This window comes from Argopecten irradians, chromosome 4, assembly GCF_041381155.1.
Source record: "Argopecten irradians isolate NY chromosome 4, Ai_NY, whole genome shotgun sequence".
Classification (NCBI taxonomy): Eukaryota; Metazoa; Mollusca; class Bivalvia; order Pectinida; family Pectinidae; genus Argopecten; species Argopecten irradians.
Window position 1 is genome coordinate 33,945,310 of NC_091137.1, and position 14,382 is coordinate 33,959,691.

Consider the following 14,382-nt stretch of genomic DNA (forward strand, 5'->3'; position numbering starts at 1 on the left):
TGATCAGTTTTGACTTTTGTTGTAGGTGACCCATTCCTTTGTGTGATGATCATTTTGACTTTTGTTGTAGGTGACATGATCATCTTTCCTTCCTTTTGAAGACTGACATTTGATTGTTGTAGGTGACCATTCCTTTGTGTAGAAGATCAGTTACCTCCTAAAAATCAGGTGACTTGTTTAAGCACAACCCTGCTCCTCGTAACAAGATGGATCCACTAACAGGGAAGATACTCATGTTGTGTAATGCTTGTAGTAAGTATGTTGTGTATAGTAAGTTAACTATTGATTGAGATGGATTGAAATTTCATGATCTGACTTGAAGAGTAAAAAACACATTATGGTTTATGTAATACTTTAACAGAAATTGAATTATTGTTAACATAGATGACTTATCGCAAAAAATATTATTCCTATGAAAATTTTCTAAGGGTGATCAGATGGTGTATTGGTTAAGCCACTCACCTTTCACCTAGCCGGCCGGGGTTTGATCCCCTGCATGGACGTGAAAAAGTTAGGGGTCACTTGTGTGATCATGTGGGTTTTCTCGGGGCACTCCAGTTTTCTCCCACAGTAAGACCCCTCACGCACTTACATCCGGACTGTTAAAAGTGATTTGTATAAGTTGTATAACTTATTTTGCAATCAATGTTAAATAAATACATTTTTTTTTAATTTTCCGCCAATCATATACAGTAGTTTGCTTTTTTATGCATTCTTTAGTCTGGATTTCCAATTGTTTCCTTCAAATACCCTGTTTCATAAAAGGGCTGTTCCAGAAAAACGTGATAGGGGGGAATCGAAGGCACTTTGAAATAGGGAGACCCACCGATAGAAGCGATTTTCAATTTTGTTGACCCCTCCACATATCTATTTTTTTGTGAATGATACTATGGCATAGAAGCGATTTAATTTTTTGTTTTGCTCCAACATCTTTTTGGATTTACATATTTTGATTTCTAGCATCACCGAAGAGTCCTAGGACAAAATTGTGCTGTATATGGTGCAGTGAACTATTGTTTGATGTGCTGCATCAATTACTAGATTTGTATAAAGGTACAATCTTCCTAGAACCAGTTGAAAATCTAAAGATACTGAAGTGTTGCACAAGGGTACTGCAAGAGTAGACATCTGGACATTGACACTTAAAGCTTGTGAACTTCCACTCTTTCCTTGACTTAATACCAGTGAATTTAAATAAAGATCTATTGATGACAACAGTATTTTGCCAATACTAATCCATTGTTTCTCTGTACCATTGCCAAGTTTGATTGAATATAATATGTTTTAAATAAATATTCTGTCATTATTATATTAAAACACCCAGAAAATAAAACTTTCTTTATTGAAGATGAACAACACATTAATATTGTTTTCTCAACAGTTATTTTTGTAGTCAGGATGACTGACAACAACATTATAAAACACAAATTTTGCATTTTATTTCAAAAGGTTACAAATTTTCTCAGATAGACCCACCCACTGAAGTGATTTTATTGAAACGCCACCCTGGCACAGAAGTGATTTTATTTTGAACCCACCATGGCACATACTATTTTTTAAAGTGCCTTCCCTGGGTGCCATATATGTTTTGCTGGAACAGCCCTAAGATATTTCATCAATCCCAGCCATAGTAAATGTAATTTGAGACATTTAAATCTTTTTAATTTATACATGTACAATGTTATAAATGTTATTTTATAGAGAATTCTAGTACGCTTCTTAAGATATGTCAATTCTTTTTACCAAGAAAGTTAAATACAATTGTGGCTTAAAAGGTTTATTATTGTTTTATTTCAGGCATTACTTTTGACCGTCCACGGAAACCGCGAAAAATAGTGCCTGTACCAACAGCAGAGGAAATAGAAAAATGTCTGGAAGGAGCAAAAACATTTGCGAAACAATTGGCAGAAAAAATGAATACTCCAGAGGGTAAATATTTGATCCAAGAAACTGTACATGTATATTGAAAATCTACACAAAGCGTCAATGCTACATATGTATAAATTCTGTATTTGCATATTGAAGAGTTATCTACCTTTGTTGGTATTACAATTAATAACAATTGTAATTAAGGTAATATGCCATGAGCTTTTGAGAGTATGCACTGTCATACTTTTAGAAAAAAAGTACATTATTGCGGGTAATAAAATTATAAGATCACGATCATTACCTGCATTAGCATGTGCAAGGGTAAATAACTCAAGCAATAATAAAAATACTATTGTAAAGTCTGAATAAGCTAACATTAAATTACTTATTTAAAAGCTGTTAAGAGTCTTAATATCAACAAATGTCGGAATATTTTTTAATAAAATGTTGTGAAAATACATTACGCTAATAGGAGCCTATATTGATTCCTGTTTAGTTTGTTGTCTGTAACTTCAGCTGAAAGGTTATTCTGCCCAGTAGTCCGACCTAAAACATGTGGTTGTTTACAGAAATATATTATTGCTGATGGTAAGTAGATATTTACTCTGTTATTTACATCATTATAACATGGTATATGTACTTAAAATATTTTTCAAAACAAGCCACTTTCAAGAAAAAACACACTTCAAGAATACATATATTAGATAGTGTATATAAATGTTACAAGTTAAAGGCCCACTTGTAACCTTGCCGGAGTAAAACATAAAGGTTTCTTATAACATCAGAAAATATATACTCATGGCCTAAGATGAGCTTACAACACCAAACATATTCAAGATTTTCTGTGTATTATATGAAAACAGTGGAGAGTCATTTCGCTGTTTTGCCGTCAGGCATTGTGATAGCTAACTACCGCACAGTATTTAGGATGACGGCGCGAAACATAAGACGACTCGCGTAATGAAAATTAACATTTCTTTCGATTAGATTGTTCAGAAGGTGATGATATGTGTAGTATCAACAGTAAGTTTCTAACTTCTGTGATTCTACAAAATTATTGATCTCGTTTTACATTCCCATAATAAAGAATAAAAGCTATTTCAGAAAGGTAGTGGCCCTTTAAATGATGGCAGATCTATATGTATTTTGCAAAATTAAGTGTGCTGTTGGTATGTAGTGGCATGAACAGATGTATGGGATATTTAACTTGACGCATACTTTAAGAAAAAGATATAAAATGTACAAATTATACCATGTTCTTTTTTATATAATTATATGACTGAGTATATGATGTTAATTGATAAACACAATATTTCATATTGGCAGTGTACAGTGGCGTAGCGCCCGTGCATGCTTGCATGCTCAAGCATGCAAAAAAAAATCTGACTTACATTTTGTACAGTCAGAAAAAACACAACATTTGAATACGCGTAACGCTGCAGAATACAAATTACGTATAAATGCATATGATATGTCCAACTGTATGCCTAACATAACTTTGTGCACATTAGAAAGACTTGAGGATTTGTCATTCTGGAAAATTATTAGAATAGTCTATATATATTTCCAGTTACCAAGTTGTTAAATTTGATTATGTTTGAATCTTGTCGAAGACAATATTAGACTTCTTCACCAAAATCCCTCAAAGCAAATGTGGATTTTGAATCGGGAAACACTTACGAAATATGACCTTTTATGAACATCTTTAATTTTTCGGCACATATAACTATTTAAATCTTTACTGGGTTTTTAAAAATATTGAATGTAAAATATAAGATCAGTCCTTGCATCATTAAATACATTTTTACATTTTTACCATGATTCTGGTTTCCATTAGGTAACTCAGAAGAATCTGATACTCGAGTTAAAGCCTTGACTGAATTGTTGATGAAGGCAAAGGAACTCAGTGCAGAGAAGTGTTACACAAAGGACAATGAATCCAAGAGAAAGTAAGTGATTGTATTCAGTAGACATTAGAATGACCGATATATGAATAAATTGAGTCCTTAAATATAAGCTCAGATGATTTCATGAAAAGTAACACCATTTTTGATTGTCTCATTAGTATACACTCCTAAGTTTAGAATTTTTTCACGATCCTTATTCATGTGCCTGGAACATCTCTCTGTAAGGATTTGTAACACTCTTGATTGAATATTTACTATATTTATTCTTATGTATGACTTCCATATAAAGTCAAGGTCATTGAAGTCAAAATTGATATATATATTTCTCTTTTCAAAAACTGATGACATTACCATGCAAGAGCTTTTAGTAGAGATATTGTCTTGATTTTAAAACTTACTTGAAAAGCTATTATGCATGCATCGCAAATTTTTAGAAATCAATAATTTTTAAAGGTCAAGGGCATAGGTCAAATAGGCATATATGACTAAGTAACAAATCTGCATATTTATTATTGATTAATATATTATATGAAAATTCTTCAATATCTTTAGGCATACTGGCTCTAAAAACCAAGGAATAGGCATAGGAAATGGACAGAAGCGATCCAAAACATTTGAGGCTTTTGTTCTGGTCCAGAGAGAATACCTTAAGAATGAGAAAAAGCTATGCGAGAGAGCTGTACAAAAGGTCCTTATGTATTCTAACAACTTCCTCCACAAGAAACTTGTCACTGAAAAGGTAAGACAGCATTATATGTACTGTAAACCTACTTTCTTAGAGTGCGATTTATTTTCCTGTCAGCAAATTTTGCGATCAAGGTTAATTTGGGAAAGTTTACCTCCATGAATTAATATCTTCCATAATTCTTGCACAATTGAATTAAAGGGTATTTCCATTTAACTTCAAATCAGCGAAACTTTATTTCCATGAATATGCTTTGAAACTGAAGTCGTAAAATTTAGTATTTAAATTTGCGAAAGACAATTAGTTTGGACTATACAAACAGAGAGCCTCTGGTTTCTTTAGTTGTGGCTCCATACAGACATTCCGTCTTTGCATATTTCAGAGTTATCTACCCTTGCAGAAAGATGTGGCAATGATAAAACATTATTTTATGAGTGATACTCTAGTCTTTTCCTCTTGGACATATACATGATCGTAATTGCAGACAGTTGATTCCACCTTGGAGAGACGAACAGATTGCACACGCATGTATCAACATGAAAAGTCAGCTAGGCCACTACACAGAATCAAATATACTTATCAAGCACTTTTGTTTATTTATGTATTTGCGAATATGTTATTAATGGGAGATAACTAATTGTCTTATCATGTATAAAAAATGATTTATGCTGTATATGTATATGTTTTAATGTTAAATTATTTATAAAAATGCATATGATTGTGTTGATTTACAGAGTTTGTGTCGTGCTAAGCCAGTGAATGGGTTAGCCAGAAAAGGTCTCCTACAGCCATTTGAACAGATTTCTCAAACTCGGTGCTGCGTGGACAACTGTGTAATGGTATGCTTTTTACTAAAATTCTCATATTGTGTCTTCTGCTGTTTAGGTACATTTCATAATGTTAGCTTCAGCCACTGGACAGTATAGTTTTTGTGTAAAAATCAATTCCCTTGGGCCCTTCATCCAAAAACTGGTTACCTTCAAATGAATTTTTATGCAATAAATTAAAATTCCATTAGTTATCAACAATTCATGTAAAAGTTATTAAGATGAGTTCATTAATTTTGGTGAGTTTAAGTACAAAATAATAAAGATGTTTTTCAGAAATTTTGTAAGTCTATTTTGATATAATAAACTAACACAATTGTACATAAACATATGATTTAGTGAAAGTAATTTTACACCAGTACATAAACATATCATTTAGTGATAGTGATATGATTTAGTGAAAGTAATTTTACACCAGTACATAAACATATCATTTAGTGATAGTGATTTGATGGTTATAGATATTACCAATGAGTATATCACATGGTGTTTCCTTATTTTACTAGATGGCAATTACTCACAAGAAACTGCTTCAGGATTGGAGGAGCCGCTCCAACAAAGGCCAATCAGAACACAGGAGAGTCATTGCAGAGATGTTAACACCTTCTGGTAAGTTTGTATTGATAATGAGATGAAGATTACATAGAATACTAACCTGTCATTTTAGTCTTTAAATCGTTTATTTGCAGCTGTAAACATGCCTTGTCCATCAAATCAAAAGATTTCCTGACATACATTCCTAATTTCTCCTCAATCTCCCAGGGTTCATTTTAGGCTCATAAAAATATGGTGTAACAAATCCTATCCAACCGCATGAGGAGATGATATGCATATAACAAATAATTTATTGGTATTAATGTACTTTTTTTTCTGGTAAATATTGCAAAATATATGCTACATAATTATATCTTTGTTTTGTTCAGCTGGAGCCAGGACCAATTGTTATACGTTTATCACAAGTGTTACGGGAGCATCACGCAGTACCATTGTCCAAGTGAGTCATCAGATGAAGCAGACAGGCGGTGAGAGGGAGCCACCGACTCACGGAATGAAAAAGTTCTGGCAGAGTAACCGCCGAAAAACTACAGAAACTGTCAGCCAGGTCAAAGTATGCTCACGTAAGTCTTCTAAAATAGAGGTTACACAGGTTGAGTGAATTAAATGTCTTGGCATAATACCACTAGCCTTCTTTCACTGGCTTGCAAGTTCAAAACTCACGTTTAGCAGTTGCCAGCTAGGGAATGCAAGTGAATAGTTTTTCTTCTGAGTCTTTAGCATTCTCCTTATGTTGGGCAATTGTTAAGTGCTGACCACTGGATTGGTGGTTTTTCCCCATGCATCAGTAACCCAGCTATGCTCCACCATCTAAATCTAGCCCATCCTTTATTAAATGACATTTGTTGTTAATAAGATGTTATTGTCTTGTGTCCTTTTCCAGATTTTGGAAAAACTAGTAGTTCTACGACGTTGACTAATTCTATAGCAGCAACTGTCTCCAAACAGAATGTAACAACTACATCGAATACTTCCACCACAACATCAAACATCATCATCCCTGTGTCCGTGAATGTCGCCACCTCCAGTGGATCTAACGTGAGTACAACAGGATTAAGTGTCTCAAGAGAGAACACAAAACTACGGCCAAGTTTCCTTATTGTCATACTCTGTTTAGACTCACTCACTTTAAAGATTAATTTAAATTGATGATTTTGTTACAGAGATACATCATATACAGTACATTGTATATAGTATCAGGATATAAGAGTCAATTCTTGACTAGTTAATATTCTATTCGCAAGCTCTTGAAATTCCAAATATTAATAGAGATACATGTACTGTTTGTGCAAATCAGAAGTGATGATACAAATGGCGAACTTGTCATTTTCTTTATGGAATAATATAGTAAAGTTTTAAAGGTAGGTTTCACCCAATGAAATATAAAGTCTATGAAATTGAAATTTATCCTTTACATGTATATAATCTTCAGATCATTTTTAATGCATACAGCGAACAATATGGGTGGTCAGTTGCCTAGCTTGACCAGGAAAATACTCCTCTAAAAATAGAGCAAAGTCGAACTTTACATAGATGTATTTTTTTCCAAAACGAGGCCGCATTAACAAACGAAAGCATGCAACAAAAAGTCAGGTACCAGTGACAGTCTTGCCACGGCATGTTTAGTGAAAAAATGACAACAACAAATCGAAGTGTGATTGACTGTTTATACATATCATATGATCTAAAACACTTCATGTTACTTACATACGCTCGCTAACTTAGTAAATCAAATATATATCTAGTTTGTCCCAACAAAATCCGGGCAAGTTCCGCTTGATAAGTGACTTCTGTTTCTTCTATTGCTACATGCCATCTCTGAATTTCATTCCCTAGATATATCCTACGGTGCTACCTATTCCATTCTAATTTCCTCCTCTTTGTTGCCGATTCAGATACATTTTTTTCTGACACACTTTCGTTCAGCCATTTTGTTTACTTTTAGTGCGTAACAATGCGCATGCACAAAACTTTGACAACACAATCCATCGCAGCTTTATTTGCATATTATCCTGTCTGGCTGACATATCGTAATAAATCAAGGATTTCCTTCAACTTTGTATTCAAGACACATTTGTTCTATCTCATACGCATAAAGAAATGAATTTGAGGTATTTTTTATATGGTTTTTTCATCTTTTCTTCCGAAAAATTATTTCTTTGGTTGGGCGAAACCTACCTTTAAGCCAATAAAAATGTTTGCTTCAAGAAAAATAAAATTATTTTATTGGATAAAATCCTCAATGTCAAATTTTTTGTTGGTGAAGTAATAATGTACTAACATTCTTTTTCACACAATTTACTTTTGCGAATTTCACAATCCAAAATTCAGCAATTTCATGAAAGTTTATCTCTAGTAATTAATATCTGCACCATTTATCATAGGAATTTCCAATCAATTTTTAAATACGTAAATTTTAATGTTAACCTTCAAGAACTTTGGAAATCACGAAATTAGTAGCCACAAAAGAAAATTGGTTTACCTTATGATATACAATTTACCTTCCCTATCACCGTTTAGAGAAATTTTATTTAACAGTTGACAGTGCAGCGACAGCAACTTCTACAGATACAACAACAGATGTTTGAACAACAAGTACAGCAACAACAACAACAACACCTGCTTCAACAACAACTTCTGCAACACACCATTTTACAACAAAACGGACAGGCAACTGATGGAATGCCACAAGTGCGTAGAGACCTTTTCTCTCATATATTCCCGTCTAATCTAGAAACAACGTGGATTAAATAGCCACCATAATTTTAAATAAAATAATCTTATAATCTTGCCACTGGTCGGTTTTTGGGGAGCTAATTTTGCTAAAGCCCACCGACATGAAAACAAAGCTTTAGGGAAATGTTTTTTTTTCTATTTCAGAACCTTCCTATGCTTCAGACGATGATAGACCAGTTAAATGTTCAGATACAGAACACACAACAGCAGCTCCAGTTATCCTTGAGGACCATGAACATGATCGGCTCACAGACTGTTAACACTACTGGTGTCTCTGGGACAGCTCAAAATATGCTTCCTATAGCCGAACATATCATAGAACCCGCAACTCGAGGGAGTATAGGGGTTCTTTGCAACAGTATTGATGTGACGCCAACAACACAACCCAACCTTATACAGATTTGTGGAAACGTGGAAGCTCAAGCTCAACAGCATACCAATGTCATGGTACCTGGTAACGTAAATACGCATTTCCAAACTAGTGATCAAGGTGGTCTCAGTCAGCCTACTAACCAAATTCTGCCGACTATTTCACCACAGGAGCAACAATTTCTGAATCAGCTTTCACCTTCTCATATTCAAGGACAGTCGCACAACCGCATTAATAATTCAAACAACTATCACAACAATCAAATATCAGTGCAGAGTAATGGACCTACAATCATCCAAGTTCAACAAGCCTCATCAGTTCCTTCATCACATCAAACTCAATATGTACAGACATTTCTGCCAAGTTCTCAAATGAATAAAGGCAGGGTCAGTTCAAATGATAATGTGCCACTAGAACAGTTTGTTATCCAAACGTATCCAAGTATGAATCCTTGTATTCAAGAAAATGCTGCCAGAAGCTCACAGAATAGTGTACTCGTTCAGCAGCTGAATACCCCAGTGAACCAGGGTCCTCGTCTTGCAGGACCACCATTGGTTTTTGTGAACCAGCAGCAGGTTGATTGTAGTGATATTCCAAGTGCATCTCAACTAAATAGAGAGTTGTATGACATCCCCGAAAATGGATATCAGCAGCAAACCACCCGTATAGATACTGATCATGGTATTTTGCATACACCTATTTTAGATTTTAATCAAAATGCGATACCATCATTCGTAAGTGTACCCGGTCAGGTAGTAACAGAAAGTACATTAGGAACCGTGAACGTAATTGGTCAGACTAATACAGAACACTCACTTGGAGCTGTAAACATAGTTGGTCGTACTGCCACCGAAAACACGCTTGGAACGGTAAGTATAGTTAGTCATACTGCCACAGAAAATTCACTCGGAGCGGTAAATGTAGTCGATCGTACTGCCACGGAAAACACACTTGGAACGGTAAATGTAGTTGGTCGTACTGCCACGGAAAACACACTTGGAACGGTAAATGTTGCCGGTCATATTACAACAGACAGTGCACAGGGAACAGTCACAGAAAACACACTTGGAACGGTAAATGTTGCCAGTCGTACTGTCACGGAAAACTCACTTGAAACGGTAAATGTAGTTGGTCATACTACAACAGACAGTGCACATGGAACAGTAAATGTTATTAGACACATCCTTACAGACAATTGGGAACCAACAACTGTAAGTGAAAACAGTACCGTCGTAAAGAATATCGCGGTTACAAGCACAGAAGCAACATTTGAGTCTGTGAATGCACAGAAATCCAAGGATAGTGCGTTTGCATCCACTCTAATGACTAATCGTAATGCCACAGATAAAGCACCAATACAAACTACTGGGGCCAGCAAACATACGCCAGAATTAGCTAAAGAGACTGATCCCGCAAACAAAAGAAAGACAGCACTTGATGGACAGGCTGCGACAGAAAATGTATCGATGAATCTCACAGGAAATGGACCACGATCATCTGGTGTGACTCTTGTAAATGTTCATCCTGTCGTTAGTTCTACTCTAGCGTCGTCTATTTTGGCAGCAGCAAACAAAGCATTTCCTGATAAAACTACACACAGCATGGATTGCGCAAGTTTGTCATTACCCTCAATTATGGCGAATACTTTGTCACGTTCGGAATCTGGTTTTCATCACACGTCGCAAACTTCAACATGTGATCAACCGGCTGTCAATATGCTTCACGCATCACCTAAAAGTGCATTTCATGCTCCTCATAAACTGTCAGCGGTAACGTGCAGGTATAACACCGTATGTACAACTTCTACAGCCAAAGATATACAAGTGAATACCACAAACACACAGAACTCTGTGAAAATGACTGACTCGGTGTCCGGGAATTTATTACAGCATATGGCTTTAGATATTCAGCACAATATGCATACGTCAAATGTTTCTGTTCCTGCATTTTCAACAAGTAAGCCACGCTGTAAAATCGACCGCCGTAATCAGACTACCAAAGTTACCCAAAGCCGATTTCCTACCTCTTCTGTTAATATTGTGCCATCTACGCCGATAAAACCTGGTACATATCTTTCTGTTCCCGTGATGAAAGGGATGCAGATAGGTAAGACCAATCTTGCAATCAGACAAAGAGCAGCGCTTCCTATTTCTACAACGCAGCAGTACCAACATTGCCAATCTTTGGTGCAAAGTGGTGAGCCTAAAACTCAGGCATCTGCGTTAGCAACTCAACAAGAAAATGCTTCCATTGATATTGCATCTCATAAATCGGAGGACCGAGCTAAATCAATTCCTTTATCGTCATGCTCCTCTGAATCTCAAGACAATGGGATAGGTTTATCTGAGGAAGCAGCTACATCTCAAATACTCCAAGACTCCATGCATAATAGTTCACCACAAGCTGTTACCAGTTTTCCGTCAGCAAATCCACATGACAAAGTCGTCGTTTCATATCCGACTAAATTAATGGCAAAACCTTCTACACATCTTATGATTGGTAGTAATGCAGAAAGCTTGCGTCCATTACCCGTTACCGTGGCAACAGCGGTAATGGCGGTATCTGATACTTCACACCAAGAGTTTCTTATTGCTTCTGCACCGCAACATCAAAGTAAAGTGAACTTTTCGCAACATCATGCGAAAGAAACGCATATTTCAAGAAATAGCCATCAACAAACACCAAGTAAGCCGCGTGATAGCAACTCTTCATCATCGACTGGACGTCATGAAAATCCTGTGAGTGGCAATGTTCTTCCTATCAACTGTACTCTTTTCATCAACCCATCACAAAACCAGCGAGCTGTGGTTGGTACAGGACAAAGTCAGCCAATTGTTGGGCAGATCCATCCTATACCACCTAGTGCAAATTGTGCAACTACACATACCCGACCACAACTAGTAGTTGATCCAAAGAACAGTGCAGACCAGCGAACCCATTCTGCTACAACCGTGCCTTTAGTACCTAATACATTTACTATTGATTCCGACACGCTGATGAGATTATGTCAGCAGGCGTCATTGATACGTACTGTTAGCGTGGATATGAACACACAAGATAGTAAAAACATATAACTTTTTTATTCATAAAATAAGTGCTCTTTTCTCACGAATTTGGATATGAGCTTTCCCACCCCATGTATGTCAAGCACATACATGTATATTAAGTTTCAATAAATAATAATTTCTAATACTTTTTTTTCTATTGTTTGATTTTCAAAACATGGTTTCATATGCTAGTAAATTGATTTGAAAATGCATTGTCATTAGAATATTCAAGACGTAGGTTAAAGTGCGATGCAAAGTTCTTTGTATAGCATTTTACATCGCTTACTTCCAGAAGAAACGTATTTGCACGTTTCTCAATCTGTATTTTATTACACACCCATTCTACTCACTACTCACTGATGACACATACACGGCTTAGATGCTCTTATTTCATCACACTCGTATTAGCTCTCTTGACAAAGATGCACCCAGTCTTAGGGAAGAATATGATATGGAAGATGATACAATTTTGAATCGATAAAATATTTAACATCATACTACTATTTACTGCCTTTTAGTTCAGTTGACCATTACGACAGCTATATAAGTATTTATGATAGCATGTAATTACCCTCGATGCTCCAGGGATTACTATCGCTATCGTTATATATCCAACCCCTGGACTATCTCGTTTTAAAGCTGAAGACATTTCAACAACAAAAAAATACAATTACGGGCCAGCAGAAAGTTCCTTTGAAACGCGACGCCCAACTTCAAAGCCGTAAAGTCAGCCAACTACAACGTACTTTTTTTCGATTCCTTTAATGTACATCAAAGGACCAAAGCACCCACTCGTCCGTTGTCGCAGATAGAACCTCTAGTTTCACTATGGCCGAGTCCAGGATTGGATATAACGGCAGTAATAGTAACCCCTTGAATATTATGGTTGGTATGAGATTCATTGGCATGTGGTGTAAATTCAAGACATAGAAATCGGATAACTTTGATTGATGTTTTAAGTTATGTTTTATGTAATTTTTACTCTAACAAACTGTTATATAACTAGAACGAATATACGTACCCGGCCTACTATACCTTTCGGCCGGGTACGAATTGGTCCCTATGTGTCGTAGTGGAGCACTGCCTCCGAAAATCACACGGGCACAGTTTTCTATACTTTTTTGTAGGTTTCCAATTATTTTAAGCGTATACATGCATATACATATTATTTTTGTCTAAAACAAACATAACTACTATTCTCAATATATACTGTACCGGTCACAAGTTCACAACTTGTGGACTTGCCGTATAAGTTTCCTTCAGAAAGATCTTCATATATATTATGTAAAAAATAATGATCGATGAGAATTTGATATTTTATATAGCTCAGTTCTATTCCCTAGTAGGTAAGCGACATAAAAAAGTACGATAAAATGCAAAGAAACGTTTTATAATGGTTTGTATAATCATTACTTTGCTCCATTAGCAGTAATAGGCAATTGTAGCTCTAAAGACGACACCATTTTCTGTCTGAAAGTCTTTTGAGCTACAATATTGCAGCTATTATATAGCATACAATCGGAAACATCGGCAATACCCGAATAGATCGGAACATTTCGGAGATTTCCGAGATATTATAAACGTGTACACGACAAAAAGTAATACATTTATACTGAATTATTTAAAATCTTTGTGAATACGAATTTTACAAAAATCTGTATATACCAAAAGTCTAAAATTAAGGCAGATAAAATTATGTGGAAACGCTTTAAATGTTTTCTGTGACAAAAAGAGAGAAAGTTATAGACCATACAAATTTAAGTGAAGTTGCTATTGTATCTCATTCGTTCGTCGATCACGAAATATGGTTTTAGGCCATGGGCTAGGAGGGTCCCACATGCACCACCCTCCCCCTAAACCTCTGAACCAATATTTTTCCTAACCCTTATGACCCAATGATCACAAATCAAAATGTTAACATTGCATAATTTGGGGTGAACTTCCGGTTATGACGCCATCAAGATGGCTGCCATCTCGAATTTCACTAAAAAGGAAAAAATAGTCATAACATTGACATTTTTCAACCGAAGTAGACAAATGAGGTATCAAAATGACCATAATTGTTTCCTGGTGTCTTAGAATTTCCTGAATATAACATTGGCTATTGATGATTTAGATCTTAACATTTGAATTCAAAGTTGGCTGAATATCTAAGTGGGACATCAAAATAATCCATTTTCATGTTCGAAATTTTGTAGGCTAGTAGCGTCTCAAACTAAATTATTACATCAAAACGCCAACTAATAGCTATATGGTATCAAATTAAAACTGAGATAAGCCTGTTATCCGTAAATACCATAACATTTTCCGAAAGTGTCTTTTAGAATGAGCAGATCCATTGTTATTTCCTCTGTATAACGTAAGGAAATGTCAGATGGTTACTACG

General features: G+C 35.6%; 1 protein-coding gene across 1 annotated transcript; it reads left to right on the plus strand.

Annotated features, from left to right (window-relative positions):
- The first annotated feature begins 180 nt into the window (after positions 1–180).
- LOC138321400 (serine-rich adhesin for platelets-like) lies at positions 181–12,141 on the plus strand. Its single transcript, XM_069265064.1, has 11 exons — positions 181–252; positions 1,798–1,929; positions 2,386–2,457; positions 3,707–3,818; positions 4,329–4,515; positions 5,196–5,300; positions 5,795–5,897; positions 6,212–6,406; positions 6,727–6,881; positions 8,382–8,534; positions 8,724–12,141. The coding sequence occupies exons 1-11, from the start codon at positions 207–209 to the stop codon at positions 12,021–12,023; spliced, it is 4,560 nt and encodes a 1,519-aa protein (XP_069121165.1). The 5' UTR covers positions 181–206; the 3' UTR covers positions 12,024–12,141.
- Positions 12,142–14,382: the final 2,241 nt, after the last annotated feature.

Bases quoted from the DNA above. Each gene is read 5' to 3' on its own strand.
- LOC138321400 (XM_069265064.1), top strand. From the start codon at position 207: ATGGATCCACTAACAGGGAAGATACTCATGTTGTGTAATGCTTGTA. The intron at 2,458-3,706 runs GTAAGTAGATAT...GGTTTCCATTAG, and splicing joins GAAATATATTATTGCTGATG to GTAACTCAGAAGAATCTGAT. The intron at 5,898-6,211 runs GTAAGTTTGTAT...TGTTTTGTTCAG, and splicing joins AGAGATGTTAACACCTTCTG to CTGGAGCCAGGACCAATTGT.